This window comes from Stigmatopora nigra, chromosome 6, assembly GCF_051989575.1.
Source record: "Stigmatopora nigra isolate UIUO_SnigA chromosome 6, RoL_Snig_1.1, whole genome shotgun sequence".
NCBI lineage: Eukaryota > Metazoa > Chordata > Actinopteri > Syngnathiformes > Syngnathidae > Stigmatopora > Stigmatopora nigra.
This window is the reverse complement of record NC_135513.1, coordinates 7219907-7242795: the sequence shown is the minus strand read 5'-3', so window position 1 is coordinate 7242795 and position 22889 is coordinate 7219907. Positions and strand designations below refer to the sequence as shown.

Sequence of the window (22889 nt, the reverse complement as noted above, 5' to 3'; positions counted from 1 at the left end):
AATGTGATTCATGCACAAGGCGCTGCCAGCTATGAGACGACGCAAGATGTCGTGTGTCATATCCCAATGTTTATGTGCTCCCTTATGTGGAATTGTTGCCCAAAACTTACAGAAAGGCACTTGTTTAATCGAAAAAAGTTTAAGCTCAGACGTGACACATCTGGGTTGTCCAGTTCTTTTCTGTAAGTGCATTTACTTTAGATGACTTTTAACGTAAAGGAGTGGGAAATATGGGGCTACAATTTTGACAGTATACACTAAAGTAAACTAAACCTAATGTTATACTGAAACAAAATCCCCCACACAGGTTTACTCAAATGCCAGCTGAGTGGTTAGCGCCTCGGCCTCACAGTGGAGAACCTGGGTTCAAATTCAGGTTGGTCATGTGTGTGGAGTTTGCATGTTCTCCCCAGCCCTGCGTGGGTTTTCTTCAAGTACTCGGGTTTTTGTCCAGGTACTTCGGTTTCCTCCCACATTCCAAAGACAGGCATTGTAGGCTGATTGGACACTCTAAATCGCCCCAAGGTATTTTTGATTGCTTGGCCACAAATTCAGGGTGTCCCCCGCCTCTGACCCAAAGTCAGCTGAGCTCCAGCACCCCCCACGGCACCAGTGAGAATAAAGCAGTTTAGAAAATGAGATTAGATTAGATGATAGCAGTAACTTTGATGAATATCTTCAATCACATTCATCTATTTTCTGTATCCCATAACGTCACAAGAGTCGCAGGGGATGCTGGAGACTTTCCCAGCCAACTTTGGGCAACAGGAAGGGGCATTGAATTGGATGTCAGCCAAGCAGAGAAGAAAAGTGTCCAACCATTCACACTCACTTAATTCCACCAGTTCAGCCAGCCCACCACGCCTGTTTTTGTGACGTACTGGCCACATTTCTATTGAGCGGCCCAATGATACCACAATTGGTTACACTAATCTTTTCTCTTTTAAATGACAAAATAATTAAATAATGATTACTATGATGGCTAGACTCAAACATAAGAAAGTCACAGGTGCCCTACCCAGCCTTCTGAAAGGTAATTGCTAGTTTAACAGCCACCTTAAATGTTCACCTTATAGAATGAGTAAAATAAAAAATAAAACAAGAAACACAAATGATAAAACCACACCCAATCTTGTTAAAAAAAAGATCTATTAATGTTACAAAAAATAATTTTTCTCAACATCTAGCCTCTTGGAATTTTGACCATTTTACAACACCTAAATAAACAGACAGATATCAAATATCAATAGCAATAGTGCATCCACAAGACCAAAAATATGGGTCAACTGTGAGAGAATGAACATGGATTTTTTAGGCACAAGCCAAGACTGGTTTTGAAAAGTGGGTTGAGAAACAAAACCAGTTTTTTGTATAGTCACGCTGTTTCGGCGTCTAGAAAGATGATCAGTGAATAACTCAGATTCTGTTTATTTAAAAGGATTACTAGTACTTGTAGATTCAGGGAAACCCCAAGGGTCCAAATAGTGTTGGCACATGTGACTTAGCTGGTAAATCCAATAAGACTTCAATTGTGTGATTGATCATCAAAATATTAGAGCATGATTTTAAAAAGGAGCTAAAAAATGTATTTGGTTGATGGGGGGATTTGAACATGATAGCTACATTAAAGGTACACAACAAAGCACTAACTAAAGTAAAATAAACTAAAATACAATTGCAATTCTAAGGAAGACGAATGACTTGAATTGTGACAAAATGTCAATTGAGAAAACAAAGAAGGAGGCTTGCTTTAAGCAAGTTGAAAGTCAAACAGTCGTGAAAACAAAACTATAGATATTTTTAAAGAAGGAATTTGCGGTGCAGTGGAAAATGAATAAATGAATGAATAATGAAAATAATCAAGAAAGGTAAAACTAAAATAATAACCTTCTGTGGTTTTAAAAGGACATGACAAACTCCTTTATAGAATTAAGCTACAGTCATTTGGTTTAGGTGCAGTGTTGATTATTGTATTTGTACTAATAACGTCGCTCAACCTTAGAGGTTTGGGTTCGTGTTTTGTTATGGGATAGCTCACATTCATGATACGGGCCAGAAAGTTAAGATAGAGGACATCCACTCATAAAAACAAAACTTAATCCCTGATGTGTTTAACAGGAACAGGAAAGTGCTCCATTTTATCTTCAAATCTTTAAGTCAGTAAACACACTTCCGTTGGGGTGTGTGCATGTGTGTGTGTGTGTGTTGACCTACAGAACAATGCCGTACTTCCTCTGAAAATCATCTGTTGAGCTTTTACCTGCTTAACTAAAACAAGTAATGTGACTGCACTGCATACATTGCAAATTCCAGGTTAACCAACTTTAATCACAGCCCATAATTGGCATAAAACCTTAATTAATGATGATTTTTTATTGAATATGTTCAGGTTACATGCCTAAGATAAACTATTATAAATTTAATTGAAAAATCAAGTTTGTGGACTTGGAAATCTAATCAAGTAATAGCTCAATTCGCTAAACAGATCATTAAACTGGATATTTCTTCTAATGGTTCATTTTGTAAATACAATTGTATCTCCATCCTTGTACTAGAAAAGGGAAACAATAATTTCTGGACTACCTTCAAGCAACTGGACTGGCAAATATAGGACAAGAAACATAACATGTCATAACAGTGAGTGAACATTGTTATAAGGGATTAATTTAGGCACACATTTTGGAAAGCCTGTGTAACCGTTGTGGCAGCCCCAATAAAATATTGAGAAGAAACTAAAATAAAAATATCCTCAATGCTACTGACAACTAAACGATGACTTTAATGGTCAGGGACTTTTTAGCCAACTCATTGCTTATGTATAACAAGTTGCGTCTTCTCAAGCATTAAGAGTGACATTGTCCTTAAGAATTTTGACACCATTTTAACCTGAGTTATAAGACTTAGCAGCTACTTAGATGTAGAGCAGCCATTGTCTTTATGTAACCATATCATTAAGAAAAATAAAACACAGTTCTTGTTACTGAGTTACCAAGCTGGCTCAAAAGAATGGAGGAATTTAATATGAATTAAATATGTGGGTTTTATGACTATCACAAATGACCAGAACTGGTAACATGAGTGCACTGGCAGATAAGAGGCCTATCTGAGGTTGCTCGTAAAAAAAGACAAGAAAGCTATTCTGATTACACCCAGTGGCGCATCAGCAACCTGATTTGTATGAGTTTCCAATCAAGTAGATGTGCAATTTGTCATCTAGAGAGGGATGCTTGGGGCAGAGGACCATAGACAGTCAAGAGGTCAGTATATACCGCTAGACTAAACAAAAAAAAAATGTTCTGGTTTCAGGTGCACTCACTCTTGCATGAATGAGCTAAGGTGAATAAAAAGAAGCAGATCGAATTCTTTGCGGTATGGTGCTTGATTCTGCAATAGGGGGCAATATTTTATATTTGGCATGTGTCACATTGGAACATTGTCATCTTGTGGCGACGCAGTGATGTGAAATGACAGTGTTCGTGTGCAGGCGCGTGCAGAGAAGACATGACCAAAAGGCAAAATCACGTCTGTGACCACCTTCCCTACTAAATTACATTTCCACTATAAGAAAAACAACCCATTTTCTATCATCAAACACAAGGGAGCAGTTTATACAACATAGAATAACATGCATGGTGCCTCGGGCTTGATTTTAATTCATTCGTAGACTACTAACTTGACTGAGAACCTGATACAAACTAGTGTTTTACAAATATTGCAAACATAGCTGAGGTTTACTGTACATTCTTATAAGCATTTGGTGAATGTAAAAAAATGTATATAGTATTGGTCTACATTCATGACAGAGCAAACTGTGTATGTATATGTAAAGTACTGCATAAATAAAGGCTTTCTGCCTAATGTATGCCTTCCCAGTAAATAGCTTTGGTCAATTTGTTATGGGAGAGTCAAGTTATCTATCCTTCATTTTAAAATCAGCAGAAAGTAACCATAAGTTTATGGAAAGATGTTTGTATCGGTTGACAGAATTTTCAGAAAGCAGTCAAACCATTTGTTGTTTGATGTTTCATGTACAGTGTGTACAGTTGTGTACAGTGTGTACATTGCTGATAACATTAGTTTCAGTCCAGCACATGGAGCCATCTGGCCATTATACTGGCGGGACATGACAAGCTCGTCATAAAACAAAAAGGTCTGGGAAATCATGCCTTGTGTGTGTGTGTGTGTGTGTGTGTGTGTGTGTGTGTGTGTGTGTGTGTGTGTGTGTGTGTGTGTGTGTGCGTGCATGTGTATGTGTGAGGGGGGGGGGGGGTGCTACCCTTTTGTAAAATGGAGAATGACAGCGTACTCGAGAGCGCTCACACAATGCAGGACAAGAAAACCTTAAGCAATCCAAAGCATATTTGCCGTACATATTAGACGGCTTTGCATGTCTATATCATGTTCGCAGTTGAAGTATTATGATGGGAAATATGCGTGCTACATGACAAAATACGCTCTGCTATTCCAATGAAGTCATAACTCATATGAGGCACCACATATTTGTTTGCAAAAAAAGGCCTTGCCCCATCTCTCTTGGGAAAAACATTCAATTTCCTTTGTTATTATCCACACAAGGGTCACAGGGGTGCTGGAGCCTATCCCAGCCAACAATGAGCAGTAAGCGAGGGACACGCTGAATTTGCTGCCAGTCAATCACAGTGCACCAAGAGACAGACGACCATTCACAGTCACTGTCATACTGAGAGGCAATTTAGAGTGCTCAAGCATCAACTATCATGTAGGTTGTGCGGTGTGCGAGGAAACTACAGATAACCCACTGACGCACGAGAAGAACATGCAAACTCTAGAACTATAAGGCGGAAATGCCAACCACTTCTGCCCGTGCTGCCCTCTAATTACAGTATGCCATTTAAAATTCTAAGTATGCTGTCTTAAAATGTAATATCAAATAAGTCAATTGACCCATGAAAGCAAGAGTCACACTGTTAATTTGATTAGAGTGAATAAAATTAAATATAATTTTTCCCAAAAACACAGAAACTGGAGTTTTGTGTTCCAGTGGGCTTGTTATCATTCCGTGTTTAGACAGCCCTAACAACGCAGGGAAAATTATGGTCTCCAAGGCAATCGGAAAGCTTTGCAAAGACAAGCTGGGAGCCCGGGAATAAAGTCAGGGGAACGGTAGATTTGTTTTTGCGACAGTCTGAAGCGATATATCACAGCTAATTAAGCAGGGAAGAGATGGAAGCGGAACCACGCCTGTGCTAAATGATCCAGAACATGCTATCTTCTGGGTTTACGTCACAACTCAGGACACACCAAATGAAGCTCATTAATGCTAATTACAACCACTAATCAAGAGAAATGAGTTTATACCAGGACATTGACTATGGCTTGGTTGTAAAACACATTACAGTGGCAACTTGACACACCCAAATGCCAAAGAGATGTATAATCCATATTACATAGCAAAGCCTTGAATTTATAACACATTGCTAATTTTGTAAAATACACATGTAAGGGTTAAATATAGAACATAGGAAATGTGTGAAATATAAAACAGCTCTTACAAAATCAACACATTTTGAATAAAAACATTCAAATCTGAAAGTTTGGTAATGCCAATGATACAATGAGACTGTTTGATGCATTTGATAATCTGGCTTCAAAGGGAACGTATCCAATTACATGTAATTATTGCAGAAGCAATTACTGAAACGGGTTAGGCACAATGCTTCTACTTGATCTAACCAGATGGCATTGGTTGCAGTTAATTCGTGGACCCACCTTTGGCATTCATGCAAGAAAAATGGATGCTGACTAAGCACATTGGCTCACAGAACCTTTGTAACATATTCTATTTTTTGCTGTGTCATTCGATTCTAGGTGAAAACTGTTGCATTTTAAGTTGGCCGACAGAATCTAGCAATTAGATCTGATTTTTTTTCACTTGTAAAAAACTCACCCCAAATTCAAAGTCAATAAAGTTAGTGTCAAGTCTACAGTGTAACGCTCCTATTGGTGCATTCAGGACTCAGGTCTCTCACCAGCGGTTTCCACAGTTTACTGCACAGGTTAGCAAAGAGCCCTATGACTCACCATCTTCTTGATCATTGAAAGGAATGCAGGGGGTGTAAAAGACTAATATTGCAAAATCCTGCATTGTTCTTGCAAATTACTCACTGCACTACACTTTGTACGTACATGGCACACACACTTTGCATGACTCGCTGTTATTGGTTGCTTTTCAAGAGGTTTCTGTGTGCCAATTGGCTGAGTGAACACTCTCACTCTCTCTCATGCTCTCTCTCACACACTCTCGCTCTCTCTCTAAAACAGATAAAAGGCATGTGTGCATCTTCCTTGAGACTACAGTACAAGCATCTAACGCTGAAAGAAGAATAGAAGTTGACTCACAGTACGTAACTAGAGAGACATCCTTCCATCCAGTCCACGCAGGTGTCCAACATGTCATTGCAGGTGAAAGAGAAGACTCAGGTGCGTCTAGTCTTTCTAGGGGCAGCCGGAGTGGGCAAGACAGCCCTGATACGCCGCTTCCTGAAGGACACATTTGAAGTTAAACACCGGCGCACGGTGGAGGAGCTCTACTGTCAGGAGTACGACATTGGCGGAGTCAAAATCACCGTGGAGATAATGGACACCAGCGGCAGTTACTCCTTCCCGGCCATGCGAAAGCTCTCCATCCAGAACAGTGATGCCTTCGCCCTAGTTTACGCCGTGGACGACCCAGGGTCACTGGAGACCCTCAAGAGCTTGAGGGATGAGATCCTGGAGATCAAGGCAGACAAGCACGTTCCCATTGTGGTGGTAGGAAACAAGGCTGACCGGGCAGACGAGAGGCGGGTTTGCGGAGATGAAATTGTGTCTGTGGTGGAGATGGACTGGAATAACAGTTACCTGGAGGCTTCGGCGAAAGACAACAATAATGTGATTGAGGTGTTCAAGGAACTCTTGCAGCAGGCCAACCTCCCTAGCCGCCTCAGTCCAGCTCTTCGCCGACGCAGAGAAACTCTCCCCAAAGACAGAGGCTTCAGGCCACCCATGAACAAAACAAACAGCTGCATTGTGTCCTAATGGCAGGGGCGAAAGAGGACGCTTTGAAAAAAGTGGGCGTCAAGTGTGGCCCTCCAGGCTTCTAAACACTCACCTGAAAGACACCAGAGAAGTCAAGTGGATCATTACAATTAAAGCATTCATTATTCCTCCTTTGATGTAGTGCTAGTGCCTACTTGGCGGTGATAAGGTCAATGTTACTGAAAATGATATATAAATAAGATAAATGTTCCAACTTATTAAGAACATTTTATTATGGTCAATCTTTTTGTAAAGATGCTTGAGTCATGACTTTTTTTTGTAAAAATGTTTCTAGATGCACATTTAAAATGTAAATACACTGCTTATTGTTGGTTTTGTATGCATTTTTTTTAATAATCTCACTGGTTTAATGCGCTATTTATTGTAATAAATCGTTGCTTTAAATATGTACATAAATGAATATAAAATGTGGTTTTGAGTCTTGATTTTTTAAATGAAATATGGTTAATAATATAATATTTTTTATTCAAAACACTCAAATGTTTTTTTTACTTTTATTTTTGTTCTCATATGGCAAAAATTTAAAGGTCCATTTTTCTAATTAATTCTATAAATGGATATTTTCTTCCATTTCAAAAAACTGCATTTACCTTTTATATTTTTCAACGTAAACATTGTAGCAAAGGGATTTTAACCAAAACAAATATTTTTCGAAAGAAAAATTATAATATATGTTTAAATTATAAAATATGTTTAAAATTAATATATACTCAGATCAAATCAAAACTTGATTCTATTTTTCCCAACAAAACATGCTATCTTCACCATCAACTTTACTTTCTATTAACCCATATTATTATTAACAACTCAATCAAACCAATCATCATAATTAAAGGTCAATCGAATTGAATGGCTATAATTAAAGCTTAATCACCGAGTTGCAGTGAAATTGATTCATTTATTTGCATAAATTTGAAATAACTTTTGTTTTGACGTTTAAAACGTATTTGAAAAGGGCAATGGGGTGAAATGCTCTTTAAATAGTGTTGATACCCTGAGGCCGATTATTGAGAATTAGTGACACAATAGAATTTAATTTTCTAATTATGTATTTTAACTGATGGACTGCCGTGGACGACCAATCCATTTTGAATATAATTGCTGCCAGCCACGCAATCAAACTGAATTGGACGTCTATCACCGTCATTGGTAGTGAAACATGATCAATCAATTTTCACGACACTTTATAGATTTGATGAGTTGGAATCTTAACGTGGGTTGACATCTGTTGGTGACAAGTACACATTACACACAGTTCACTGGCCACATCATAAATGGCACATAGACCCAATTCTCAAAAGTAGGTGAATAAATAAATGTTTAAAAAATGCTTTACATATACGGAAATACATTATATTCGAGGTGCTAATTGTTTCTAGATCGGATCCATTCCGATCAATCGTGATGATCTAGATTGCGAAACCATGGATAATTGCGATTAAACACTGAATTTAAAGAGCCAAATGTGGGCATTATTTTATTGTCAGATCTTTAGTATTAAAGCTATTGTGTTCACTTGCAATTTATTATGACTACATCTTTTTAAAACTATGACATGTTAAATAAGAGCTTAGACTTACCATTTTAGTTGGTGTTGTATTGTTAGTCCGCCTCATGCTCAAATGCCTCAATTGTGGATTAGAGAAACTTCATTCTCTGTATGTGTTGTAATTTGTCATCAATAACAGTGAAATGTCTGTCGTCCTTTGCAACAAATGCATTCAACTTCATCTGATTAGGTGACACAAAAAACATGTCAAACTCAAACCTGGCAGGTTCATAAGACGTGAATAATCAGGACACACTGGGAACAAAAGAAAAAGTGACATTAAGAGGATTGAGCATTCCACTGTTATACTGGTATTGTACACACAACTGAAATATACTCACTCTGACTAATACATTTGGTGCAATATATCCTATGAAAATTTTCCAGTAGTGTTTTTCTAATCATAACAACCTATTTAGAGTAACTTTGCATGGATTGGGGAAAAACAACTTAAAATCCATTGTAAATTCAGGTGCACAATCTTTTATTTTGTACTGTGTCATATTATAGTTTTATATTTCCAATTACTATATATTTACTGATTGGCTGGATGAAAACCTCAACTGCCTTGGAGGGAGCGGTTCAATTTTGTCCCAAATTATTAATTTGGCTCCTTGCCCGACATGGATTGACATTATCATCCTTTGCAGGAGGAAGTTAAGCTGTGTGACATCCCAATTAAAGTGACAAGTCAGAACACAACCTTAGAATGTGGTGTGTAATTCTAATGAAAAAAAATGTTAAAAAAAAAAAAACGTGTCAGTGGTTGAACAGGTTTGAAAGTGAGACCGTTGGATTGTTCCTAAAGCAGATGTTCCCCTTTACTTTAAACGTGACCTACGCAACCTACTCTCTCACTACAGAACCAAGTGAGTTTCCTGTTTAATTTTGAGGAAACGACTGGGTAAACGTTAGTTTGCAGTTCCTCTTTCACTCTGCTTTTTAAATGCGCTTCAGTGTTCGCCTTCACAGGTGTTATCTTCAGCAAGCGGGCCGCCTCCTTTGGACTTCTATTTGTTGTACAGATAATGTAAGATGTTTTTCATTTGTTTTTAAGCATCTTGCTGTCAATATATTGCTCAGTCTTTGCCCTTGGACTTGGTCAAAGCTCCTCAGCTGGGTAAAATGGATCTGAGGCGTTTAGAACAAGTTCAAGGTCCAAGAACAAACCCTGCAATATATTGATGGGCAACCAGAACATTTTTATAGGAACATGTTTGTGCAGTCATTTCTTTCAGATTCTGATATGCAGTTTCAATTGAGAAATTGCTTCCTAATGTTCCATTTTGAAAAGGTAATCAGGCAGTTCTACAATCGGCAATAAATAAACATCTCAGACTAATTTTCTGCATGTGCTCGAAACTTAGAATGTTTAATGAGCAATCAGGCAGTTCCACAATTTGCAATAAATAAACAACTGTACCTAATTTTCTATGCTAGAAACTTTGAATGTTTAATGAGTGACTGGAAAAGCTAAATGGTACATATGAGTTCAGTCTCATAGTAGTTGTATAATACTTGCATACAAGCCTTTTTTTAATAAACAGTAAGATCTTTTACAAGCAGCCAATTTTTGTTCTTAATTTTTCATTTAAAATTTACATGCAATATGTTTAAGATGAATTATTAATGGCATTTTTTTATTTTATTGTTTGCTATCATTTTAAAGTCACTACTAGTAGGATTTCAGAGCATCTTTAAACCAGTTTTTTTATTTTTATTTTACTTTCTCAGTCTGCATTTAGAACTTGAGTTCAAGTTCATAAAATGAATTTATTCATTCATATTCAATACATACCACCCATCCTCGAAAGGGTCGCGGGGGTTGCTGGAGCCTAACCCAACTGTCTGTGAGCAAAAGGCAGATTACACCCTAGACTGGTCGCCAGTCAGCCGTTGGGCAGTTCACAAAATAACAACTGAAAAAAATATTGAGATCAAAGTTAATGTTCTGCTTGATTTTTTTGTTAAACTCTTACCTCATGTTTGAAGAACACTACCAACAAAGCACCCATTATGCTACTGTATTTTTAATGTTAGTTACTGCAAAGTAGAACTGGAGCTTATTGAGTTGAATTCCAAAATATCAAATTGCACTGTTCTGCTATATTATAAAGAATTCTGATGAGAGACCAAAACAATGTACTTAACGTCACCCAAGATTTTTTTTTGTATTTATTTGGTAAGAAGGCGCATGTGATACTATACATGTTGGTAAATGAGTAAACATTTGTTGAAATATTGTTCCCATTATTTGGCACAGAACACGTGCTTGGTGCTGGAATGTTATTTGTTGTGTGTTGCCTCAGTCATCCACGGCGATGTTTCGGAAGAGGTAGGCCATGGACTCACCGTTATGGATGCGGCGAATGGCCTCGGCTAGGATCATGCTCACGTCTACCGTTTTAATCTTTGGACATTGCAGCTTTTGTACTTCATGGGGCACTGTGTTGGTCACCACCACCTAGATGGGAGGCAAGGACCACTTTCAAACTCAAGAACGAGCAAACTGAAAAATATTTCATTTGTGCTGCAACAAAGATTTTTAAGAATGTTTTGGGTTAATTTTTTTAATGGGTTTTCATTGGATAAATCATAGGCACGTCTGCATTTAGAGTTATCCTAGCTAATGTACTTAAAGTCCTACAAATTAGTTTGGCTTTACATTAGTTGCTGAACCACTTAACTTAAAGTTGATGAGAACTGTCCCAACAATGATTTCAGTTAGCCCAACAGAAAAACATTTTACATAATGTGCTATTGTATAGCTAAGTAATTTTTTAAGAAAAAAAGTGAAGTCTAACAGTGATACATTACTTTTACAATAAACCTTACTGTGAGTGAGAAACAACTTGAATCAAGCATGTGTTGACTCTCATTTGTCACGTATCTAACATTTTCTTGAGAGCAAATGAGTGGAAAAAAGGCAGCACTACCACTGTAAAAATTATTCTAAAAAATGTTTTATCAGTTCAACTATCTTTTCTCTCTTAAAATCACAGCTCTTCACCTTTCACAGATGAATCAGGAATGCACTCACCAAAGTGAATGCTCACTCTGTCCCCTCATTGAATGCAGAATCATGAAGGAAATGAGCAAAATTTAGGGTATAATTAAAGTATATACAAGTTGTATTCAAAAGTAGTTACAGCGAATTTTGAGCTCAAACCGTGTTCTCATTAGCATCTCTATGTGCTCGTCACTGAAAATCCGGTTTTTACCTCATCAATGGCAGACTCTTCAATGAGCCTGGGCGCTTCAGCAGACAGCAAGCCGTGGGTGGCCATGATGAATATCTTGTAGGCGCCTCGCTCCTTCAGGATCTCCGCAGCGGCAACAAACTCCTCGGCATCGTCGATGATGTCATCCTGAAGCAAATTACATTTTGTCTCAACATTTTTCTATAACAATTTTCCAACCTGAAAGGTTAGGTCTAAGATTTCGTAAATATTCTATAGTGTGTACAACAGTGGGAACGTTCCAAAACAATATCTAAAAGTCAGGAATCCAAAATCAATGTTTATTGTCTTACAACAATGATGGCGATTCTTCCTCCAACATCTCCAACAACACTGATTGGCGGCTTCTCCTTGGCCATCATTACTAAAAAGACACAAACATTAAAAGTTAGGATGCAGAAAGGACAGACCATTCAATGTGCAATCAGAAGCCGATCCCTCATGTGAATGGAGATTTGATGAAAAGAAATTTGGTTGGAACCTGCAAAGGCATCATGCAAGACTTGATTAGCATACCACCTTTCACTGCACAATATAGTGTAATACATTGAAAGATTTACAGGCCTTATCCATGTTCTATTAATATGAATGCTTGATGATCTTTATGAACCAGAGTCGATCATTATTTGGAACTTTACTTGGACGTCATATGATACAAAATGGAACAACTTTAGAGCTGCCCAAATTCTAGAAAATGGTAACCATTTAAGGAAATCAACAAATAATCATCGACTCAAGGTAGAACCCTCCGCATTGGACTTGAAGTAACCCCACCTAAAGCAGCAAAAACCAACAACCAGGCACCTTCTGAGAATTAGCCCTATACTTGGACATTTGGCATGAGTCTCTCAATCCGCACCACTTAAATTCACCTTTTTCGTTCGCAAAAGTGGCCCAGTTCATATTTACTTGCATTTCAACCGCAAAAGCAAGGAAGCAAGAAAAAAGTTCCTCAGTAAAACTCCAATCCAAGGACGGAAGCACACCAAAATCAAAAAGAGTCATTGTTTTCATACTTGGAAGTTCAATCCCAGGGAACAGTGCACGAATTCTTGTGTTGCCTGTATTGGCGAAAAGCATGCCGTGAACAACATGTTAAAAGTATAGCATTGAAACACTTTCCAGATTGAGGATAAAGTTTTTCTCTCCTGAATTGAGTCCATACAAGGTAGACTGTTATCCATCCAAACAATATTTTTCTAATTGGACATACTGAATAATATAGCTGTATCATAGGTGTGATTGGAAAGAGTCTGTGTTTATAACCTTTTTCTGCCTATACAAAACTGGAAATTACATGGAACTTTTTTTAATAATGTGGAAATAATCTTACAAGGCAGCTCCAGGCCAGTGTGTCCCAAAGTGGAGCGAATCGGCGGAGGGGAGTACAACCCATCGCTCATGTTAGATTCGGTACTGGAGGCGGCGCCGTGCAGGACAGCCAAACCGAGACGCAGTCTCTCTGCGTAGGACTGCGCCCTGAGACACACAAGCAAGTAAATACGGTGACAAACAAGCAGATATATGTGGTAAACACACAAAATAAGCCCCACCCAAGAAAAGAGGTTTATGCAATGAAAGAAAATATTTACTACAAGAGCATAAGAAAAATAGGCCATGGTGAAATATGCAAAAATGGGAGGACGAAAGTTGAAAATTGTCTGCTTACCTCTTAGCAGCTGATGGGGACTTTGCAACAATTACAGCATTCCTGTAGTCCGGGATCTTAGAAGCGTGGGAACAGACCAGAAAGATCTTTATTAGCCTAAAGCATAACTTGGAGATGATATTACATCCTATAAACTGACGGATATGAAGCATATAATGACTAATGAAGTGTGCATTAAGAAAATGAGCGACAATACATTGTGCTTATGTAAATGAAGGGAAAACATGTCAAAACATAGTAAGCAGGGAAAAAGGGGGAATTAAATAATTGAATTGAACATGCCAATTTCCTCTTTATATTTCCTCAAATAAAATAGTCTCATGTAAAAAAAAAACTTGTACTCTGACTTCCTCCTGTGTTTGGGTGCAATTGAAAAAACCTTAAAAGAATACACCGTATTGTACTATCAGTCATGGTGATGATATTGATAAAATAGAGTGCAGTAACGTGTGCAGTGTGCGTTTTCTGAGGGTAAGGGTTTCACACACCTCTTCTTGGATGTACTGGATAAGAAAGGGCGACGCTCTCAAGTTGTCAACGGGGAAATTGAAAAAGCCTTGGATTTCCTTTTGATGAAGGTCCATGGTGATGATGTGAGTAAGCCCTGCAACATGAATAAGGTGGTTGGTTTCTATCCATGCCTTTTTTAATAACAATGTTCAGTACAGAGAGGAATTTAAGGGGTGACAATAAAGATTGGTGGCCAAAAAAAAAAAAAAACAGCAGTTGCGATTAAAACACTACTGATGAACACAACTTTGGGCTGCCAGATCCAAGCTTTGCAATCTAAAATCAAACTGGATAAAATTCAAAGAGCTGATTTCACTATTGACTGACTGGTAGAGCGTAGGACATTTGTGGTTAACACAAAATCAAAACAATAACTAAAACAGGAAGAGTATGAACTTTGAAAGTGAGAAAAAACTTGGCCTACCAAAGAGAGCTGTGTTAGAAGTATTTGAAAAATATGTTTCTTTTATGGCTATTGAAATATTAGGGCACATTTAGGAATGAGCAATTCATTCATAAGATCTTTTAAATTGAAGAATGCATTTATTAATCCGATTTATGACTCTTTAGTCTTAAACTAAGATTAGTCGGGTCAAAAAAATGGCACCACCCAACACTGACAACTAATAAATGTCTTAGTTATTATAGAAAAGTATACACAAGTCACGTAATAAGAAGAGTATTGATACCAGCTTTAGCCAGCATGGCAGCCAATAGTTTGCAGACGATGGAGCCCCTTTTCCTCATCTTGCACTGTTTGCTGTAAGGAAAGTAAGGGATAACCCCAATGATGTTCTTGGCACAGGATGTTTTCAGGGCATATGCCATGATAAGCAGTTCCATGATGGCAGTGTTGACATCCCTGCACAACAACACAAACAGTGGTATGAGACGTTACATCTTCAAACATATGCACAGTGGAGCAAGAAGGTATACATTCTGTACAAGTCTGTTGTTCTAAATCCCTGGCAAGCATATCGAAACTCACTTTTTAAAAGATCCAGTGTCAAACTATTGAATATTGCCATACTACAAAAACAATGCTATTTGAACTTTTATTCTTTCCAAAAATTGTATTAATATTTGCAATTGCTTACTTGGGAATAGTCTGAATGATGAAGATGTTTTGTCCACGGACAGACTCCTTTACATCCACTCTGGTTTCTGTGTGAAGTCAATACAAATGGTTGAAAACATACTAACCAAAATATGACAACCATGTAGATCTTTGGTGGCCTTACCTGCATTGCCCTCTTGGTACACCACTGACTTTCCCAATTCTACACCCAAGCGTCTAGAAGGGAAAACAAATAAAAGTAAACGTGTTGTCACAACAAAGGGGCAAACTTTCTGTTTTTGCTTTTTAAAGGAACCCTAGGAATCTTTTTAAAAGCCTGCATTTCTGAAGATTACCACTCGAAGCCGACTTCAAAACTGAACATTCTCAAAATGCTGGATTTCTCCATAAACAGTGTTAAAGCCTGGCATAAATTTTGAAGTAAACTTAAATTGATAGCATCTCTATTTCTCTGAGAAAGAGAGATTAGCTATTTTCCCTCTTTAAACATGATCACAGGCACGTGAAAATGTGGTATGACGTAAAAAACAAGATTAACAGCAAGTCCCTAGTGGAGGCTATTGCACATACCAAACTCGCATGCAGAACTTACTGTATAGGTTATAATTAAAACCAGTTTGTTGCACTTTTGCTTTTGAAATGTACCATGTCCTCATTTGACTTGTGCAGTTTTACATTTCCTGTGGATGGAAGGAAGACCCACTGCACCATTCTTTCACTCAATGATTATGAAAGTCTGTTTTCATGAGCTGTGTTTCAATTTAAGCCTCTAGCAAATTTCGGGGTAATATCAGGACCATTTCAATGACGTTGGTCACAGGACATTCTTCATAAGTCTTGACTTTATGAAGCGCCTGGAGGGGTGCATTTAAAAAAATCAATACTAATCAGAACTCAACTGATAGAAGATTTGGCACAAAAATGATGACCTCGCCCAGTTTATCTCTCGCAACCACAGTTTTGATCTAGCTTACATTGCAAGAGACAACTCTGCTTTCTCTGAATTGAATGCTTTTATTGTCATTTTACAAGTAAAATGAGATTTGAGCCATATGGATAAGCTCCAGCCAACCCACAACTCTTGAGAACATTTATAATACTATTAGGTAAAGTACTGCGCTTTATGTTTTTTTGCAGGGAACATTTTACAGTTTTTTTTTTATTTACCATGAAAAGATTTTATATTATAAAACTTACCACTAGAGGGTGCTATTGACATTCATTCTACCATGCAACAAAGGTGCTAAACACTACCCTGACTGCCATTAACGGCGACAAATGTCCAATATTAACAGTGTGTATGTATCAGTCAAATTAGATTAGACGTCTATCTCCGTCAAGGGTGATGAAATAAGATCCAATGCCAGCCATCCCAGTTAAAATGGATTTGATTTCCACAACTGTCCATGTAAGTCAAATGGATGAGTCAAATGGAATCTTCTATGGAATCGACAACGCAATATTTAGTTTTGCTTTGCACAGTGAACTTTTTTTTTTAGCTGTGTCACATGATGTAGTACTTTTTGCGTACTTTTAGTTGAGATCTCGAATTGGGTATGCGGAAAAACAGAGTAGCCTCGTGCCAACCACACTAGTATGTGAACGACTAATATGGCAAAAAGTCTAAACATCTTTAAATCGGTGTACTTACTCCGTTATCTTTTTGGCCAGCTCGGTGCACGCGGTGCTGGAGTTGGCGGAGAAGACACGGTATCCACTTTTGGAAACGTTCATTTTGCAGAAACCATGCGATAGTTTGGGCGTCTCAGAGCGTTTCACAAAAGACCTGTGACCGCAGAAACGCCTTACTGGCATGTTTCGGATCCCAGAAGATTCACGTTCCTCCTCCTCTTTTTTCTTTAAAAAAATGCCAAGAGGACAAATATGATTAACTAAATGTGGGAAATGGAACAAAACAAAACTACGTGCTATTTTTTTTCCAGATAGGGATGATCCACACGCATAAGCTAAAACTATCTACACATAGAAAGTGCTACTCCTATGCGAATCAGACAGTGCAAAGGAGTTTAAAACTTAAAACTCCACCACCTTTATGCGTAAAGTAAGGTTAAACGCGATTGATGTGGAGTGATTTTTAGCTTCACCGACTCAATAACTTTCCCGAATCTTTTTTATTAATTTAATATATGCAATCTGCGGAAAGCCAATCATAATCCACGTACAGTGAAGTGGGCGTGAAAGAAACGTCAAGGACCAATCCTATTTATTGTATATACTGACGTCATATTAAAGCGCGACCATCTCAATTATTTTTAGACACCTACCGTTACTCTGCTGCAATGTTTTGCCATTTTAATATATTCATTCACAATCCACTGACTGTCAAAATCTTATATCAATCGCATCTCTATTATATATATATATATATATATATATATATATATATATATATATATATATATATATATATATATATATATATATATATATATATATATATATATATATATATATATATATATATATATATATATATATATATATATATATATATATATATATATATATATATATATATATATATATATATATATATATATATATATATATATATATATATATATATATATATATATATATATATATATATATATATATATATATATATATATATATATATATATATATATATATATATATATATATATATATATATATATATATATATATATATATATACATACACATATATATACACACACACATACACACACTGGATTCTAATAAAATAAAAGAAATAAAAGAAAAACCATGTCTGTTGTTGAAACTATAGAAAATAATTCATTAAACATGAAGACAATTGGACCATAGCTCTGTTGTTCTTCACCATTTACCTTCACAACTGATAATTTTGTTGTCATGTAGCCACGATAACAATTCTGTCCCATTGTACAGGTCGGAAGGGGCATGTGGTTGCTATAGAAACCATTCTTCCTAGGCAACACAGATGTTCTCGGACTTTGACTTGTCACATAACCTGTGCGAACCGGTGGCTGATGCAAAAGACAAAGTAATATATAATATTTAGAATACTAATAGTAAAAAATGTGTGTACTATATACTCGTTTTCATTACCCTGATGAGCAGGGTTGGAATCTGGACTGAATTCAAAATCCGCATTCCTTGCTTGCATAAGCAGAGTGCGCTAAAAATGAAAACACCTGTTAAATATACATGTATGCGTCTATGTATCCAACAAAATAAATACAGAGTAAAACATTTACAGCAGGAGATTTTAATTGAGGTACAAAATAAAAACACCCACAAGCATGAAGAAGGGATGAGATGTTAGATTGCCGCAATATGTTGACATTTGACTACACGCCGTGAAATACAGTATCTGTTGTTGCAGCTTTGTTGACAGACTTTTATTTTATTTTCATACTGACCCTACTTAGGTTATTTCCAAAATAAAGGATGTCATTTCTTCTGTGTGTGATGACATCCCTACGTAACAAATAAAATCAAATGACATTAATCAAAAAGAGGCTCCTATCTGTTTAACCCTGTATGCCCTGTTCATAATCTAAGAAAAAGGAAATCAAACTGAACACGACTGAAATGAACTATTGTGGATTGTGTTAGTTAAGTCTTATGAAAACATATTAATACACTAAATAGGCTGCTTGGTGCTTCTAAAAGGTAGCGTTGCATTTTATCAATGTATAAATCTAAGTCCCAAAGTATTCAGTCTCATTTCACTAGTGGAGCTGGTGATGAATGCCAATCTCCTTGTAGTTGATTTATTGACTCCAATTCTAAAGTGTGGTATACTTTTACACCACACAAACGACACCATCATTGTGAGGCACATGAGTGGAATGAACTAGTTGCTCATTTAAATCAAGATTCATGTTTTGACTTATTCCAATTCTCAACTGAGGCCTAGGTTGTATTAAAAAATTACATGATGGAGCAGGTGAAGCCACAGCATTCCTTCATTAGGGTGAGGCCTGTTTTGGCAAAGGGAGATGAGTTCTGCTGAGCCCTTGATGTTGCTCGCCTGCTCAGTCCACCTGTAGTACAGACATAGTGTGTTTGCTCAAAGAATTAAAACCTAACTGTGGTAGCCTCTGGTCAAGAAGTGACAATATTAGTGTGGAAAACCTTTTTTCTGCAGCTGTGGTGGGAATTTGGACCTGAGAAAATCGGCCATTTCTTTATCTTCTTCTTTTTCCCTGCAGGTGAGAATGCATTAACACAGGGGTAGGGAACCTATGGCCCGGGAGCCACATGTGGCTCTTTTGATGGGTGCTCATGGCTCTCCGCTAAACTGAGAGCTAAAATCTGGACACTACCTCTAGAGTCGCTTCAATCTTCCAAACCTTCCGGCATACATGCATGCATGCATCCCATTTATTAGCATCAGGGTTACAATTTTGTCAACATAATTCTGAGACTTTTTCTACTTTAAAGGCAGTGAAATGACTAAAAATGCATGCGTTTTCATGTATTTTTACTTCTGGTAAATTCTGAGTATAGCTCTCAATGAATAACAATTGAAAATATGAATTGTTTATGGCTCTCTCTGTCAAAAAAGGTTCCCGACCCCCTGCATTAACATGTTAAATGCTCCTGGGCTCCAGTTCAAAGTTGATTTGACAGAACGAGTAAGTCTTTATTTGTATAATATATTTTGGATTTAGCTGCTTCATCGGTGGCACCCCAAGAGTTGAATTCACCTGAATTGTACAACTTGTTGAATTAAGAAGTTTGTACACAAATGTGGAATTCTTTCAAATGTGATCGACCACTGACTTGATGATTTGTTTTTCCTTTCTTTTTTTAATTATGTAAATTGCTGCTATGATAATGCTGTGTGCTTGAGATGCCAAGCACAACATGCTTTACCACATAAATGATGGCATTTCCACCAACAATAAGAGTCCTCATGCAAACAAGGCATGTCACAGTAGACGTGTACAAAAATTAATTGTAAAAAAAAAAAAAAAAAAAAGTAAAAACAGTTTACTCTTCTCACACTGTAGATAGAAAATTAATGCATTCATCATTGAACACAAAATGTAATAGAAGAACTGGATGTGCAATTCCAGTGTTTCCGCATTGGATGTATTAGAATGTCATAGAAGGTCATTGAGTGGGAAAGAGTCTTATTAACATAAACAAGATGGCCTTTAACTACACACAGAGATTTTAATTATACCACCCTTCCTGTCTCTCCCATTGCATTAAAGTTGCACACAGACAAACAACGCTCAAAATGGTGGAAGGAACCATTCAAAATGTGCATTAGATTTCTCATCATCCCCTCTCTGGCCTTTTGCATCTGAATAATGGGCCTGACCTTTTCCTATTGAGATTAACAAAGACTCATCCTGAATATTAGCCACATACGTCATCCTATGGATGTAAAAAGCTCACCTGAGTCTTTCAAACTCGACGTCGTCCACCAGGAAATCTCTGGTTTCCACCAGTTTGTGAATCTGCTGTAAGAGTTCTTCTTCTTTTTGTCGATCGTCATTGGACTTGTCATTGTCTATGTCAGGAAGAGAGTAAACAAAAAAAAGACGTGCTGAGTCAGTGTGTTATTTAGATTACATTTATGTGGTTTGATAATTTTGGACAAAAAATGGGGCAGCCCGGTGGGTAAGTGGTAAGCGCATTGGCCTCAGAGTGCGGGACCTGGGTTCAAATCCAGGTCGTTACACCTGTGTGGAGTTTGCATGTTCTCCCCAGGCCTGCATGGGTTTTCTCCGGGTACTCCGGTTTCCTCCCACATCCCAAAGACATGCATAGTAGGTTGATTGGACACTCTAAATTTCCCCTATATATGCGTTTATAAAATGAGATGGACATAAAAATGAAAAAGAATGCACTAAACTATGGTAGGGTGTTATAATAATCATCAATCAGCATAAATATATTGACCAAAGTTAACTGGAAGCAGATATAAATGGATTCAATACTTGCTTCTTAAAGTGTTCACTACCTTAGTAGAATCCATTTTATTAAGTTTGAATTAGAATAAATTTGCATTTGTTTGAGGACTTTTCTAAGGTGCATTTTAATTGTATCATTCAAGACAATTAACCAGGTGTGTATGTTGTTTAATGGAGACAGAAATAGCCACTCAAATATATTTATCTCAGAGTGTTCCACCTTTCTCGTCACCCAATGTGTTATGAGTCATTAATGGGTTTTACGTGCTTAACACGGGTGAAGCAAAGGCAATGTCTATCTCAGACAGAGAAATGAAAAAAAGACAGGGACACATTGCCCAGGGTCCAAAATTAGCCATGACCTCAGATGAAGAGGATTCAATTTTACCAATCTGAAGTCTTAAAAGTGTAATCAGTTGATTGCAGTCAGTTGTTTCAGAAGAAACCTTATTGGTTAAACTCTCCATGCCCATCTGATTTGGAGGATTCATTATTGCTGCAATAAGCTATTAGACTTTCATTTACAGTTGTGAACCATTCAAATGAGTATAAAACTTTAAGATTAAGATTTCTTGTGATATCTACTGTGAATGTAATATGTAACAACCTGGTAGTGAAACTAATTTTTGTAGTTCTTTTTTCAGACGAGTGATTTCCTTGCACAGCTGGATGTCATCCATCCTGCAAAAAATTCAGAAATATTTATAGTCGAACCACTCACAATGTGATAGGATTAAAGAATGGTTTACATAAGAAACAGTTAGAAGTACGAACTAATATTAAAATAAGAAAGTGAAATATTCAGATTTTTAACATCAGCTCGGCATCTCACATGTATCTGAGCTCAGACTCTCTCCGGACTAGAATATCTCTAATGCGACCCATCTTCAAGAGTTCGCCTTCGATGTCGTCCACGGTGATGCTGGAGTCTGCCATTGACACAACGTCCTCTTCTAAAATAAAAAAATGTCATACAAAACAGCATATTCCTTTTCATTTTCCATTTATTTTATTTCCAATGTTCCTCAATAAACCCCTAAACCATTGAAATTGCATTTAGCACACTTGATATTCCCACAGATGTTTGCTTTTGTGAAGTACTTTGGACTTTTCTCATGTGGATTTCTGGGTGTGGTGACAGGCTTGTAATTTAAATCAACAACAGCAAAATAAATGATCAATTTCTCAGTCAATTAATAAATTAAATGCAATTGAATTCCTGAAAAGAAGGTTTTGTAGAAGCCAGAAGGTGACTATGGATGCATTAACCTACCATCACAAACTGACTCACCATCACGAGTACACAACACACATACACAATAAAACAATAAGCACTTGTTGATTGTTGACCTATAGAAAAGAATCATTAAAAAATATATATTCTAAGAATGTCCGGTAAATTTACTACAATAAGACCATAAGGGAACATGAGCTGCAGGCAAAATGTTGACAGAGTATGCATTTTAAATGAGAACACTGCAGCATGAATGTGTTGGCTCACCTGCTTTGTGGCTGCTCGGGCTCCATTGTGCAAGCTCCAGTGATCCATATTGAATAAAAGATTCTCTTAGCTTCTCTTCCATCATTCCACGTCCTCCTCCTTTCTGAGTGATGCGCATGCAGCAGCAGTAAAACAGAAGGGAAGAAACATCAAAAGCATGAAAAGTGTTTTGCCTTGTGATGGCTGTGAATCATTGCAAAGCCAAGTCAGTGACCAGTAGAGGTACGAGATCTTCTCCATATGCTCAGTCAAACGTGTGTGCAGAGCAGATAGGAGGGCTCCCTGTCAATCCAGCTGCTCACTACACAGTCCCCATCTGGTGGTGGTAAGGCATGGCTACAATCA

The 22889-nt window shown here is 37.3% G+C and overlaps 3 protein-coding genes across 5 annotated transcripts; 1 reads left to right on the top strand and 2 right to left on the bottom strand.

Moving 5' to 3' along the window:
* The first annotated feature begins 6317 nt into the window (after positions 1–6317).
* Positions 6318–7488, top strand: rasd4 (rasd family member 4). Its single transcript, XM_077719120.1, has one exon. It carries the CDS (start codon positions 6430–6432, stop codon positions 7054–7056), a length of 627 nt encoding a protein of 208 aa, XP_077575246.1. The 5' UTR covers positions 6318–6429; the 3' UTR covers positions 7057–7488.
* A 3297-nt stretch (positions 7489–10785) lies between these two features.
* Positions 10786–17282, bottom strand: LOC144198629 (phosphoribosyl pyrophosphate synthase-associated protein 1-like). Of its 3 annotated transcripts, XM_077719756.1 has the most exons (12): positions 17172–17245; positions 16774–16979; positions 15286–15338; positions 15142–15208; positions 14734–14906; positions 14023–14138; positions 13535–13590; positions 13199–13344; positions 12882–12926; positions 12159–12229; positions 11848–11994; positions 10786–11090 (listed from the first exon to the last, which is right to left on the bottom strand). In XM_077719756.1, the coding sequence occupies exons 2-12, from the start codon at positions 16935–16937 to the stop codon at positions 10932–10934; spliced, it is 1197 nt and encodes a 398-aa protein (XP_077575882.1). In that variant the 5' UTR covers positions 16938–16979; positions 17172–17245; the 3' UTR covers positions 10786–10931. The 3 variants fall into 3 exon arrangements, with proteins under 3 accessions (XP_077575882.1, XP_077575881.1, XP_077575883.1); XM_077719755.1 differs by having other exon boundaries at positions 16774–17282; XM_077719757.1 differs by lacking the exon at positions 12882–12926 and having other exon boundaries at positions 16774–17281.
* A 1114-nt stretch (positions 17283–18396) lies between these two features.
* pik3r6a (phosphoinositide-3-kinase, regulatory subunit 6a) lies at positions 18397–22858 on the bottom strand. The gene is made up of 6 exons (XM_077719815.1): positions 22545–22858; positions 21876–21996; positions 21651–21724; positions 20526–20640; positions 19251–19321; positions 18397–19159 (listed from the first exon to the last, which is right to left on the bottom strand). The coding sequence occupies exons 1-6, from the start codon at positions 22660–22662 to the stop codon at positions 19047–19049; spliced, it is 612 nt and encodes a 203-aa protein (XP_077575941.1). The 5' UTR covers positions 22663–22858; the 3' UTR covers positions 18397–19046.
* Between the last annotated feature and the right edge of the window lie 31 nt (positions 22859–22889).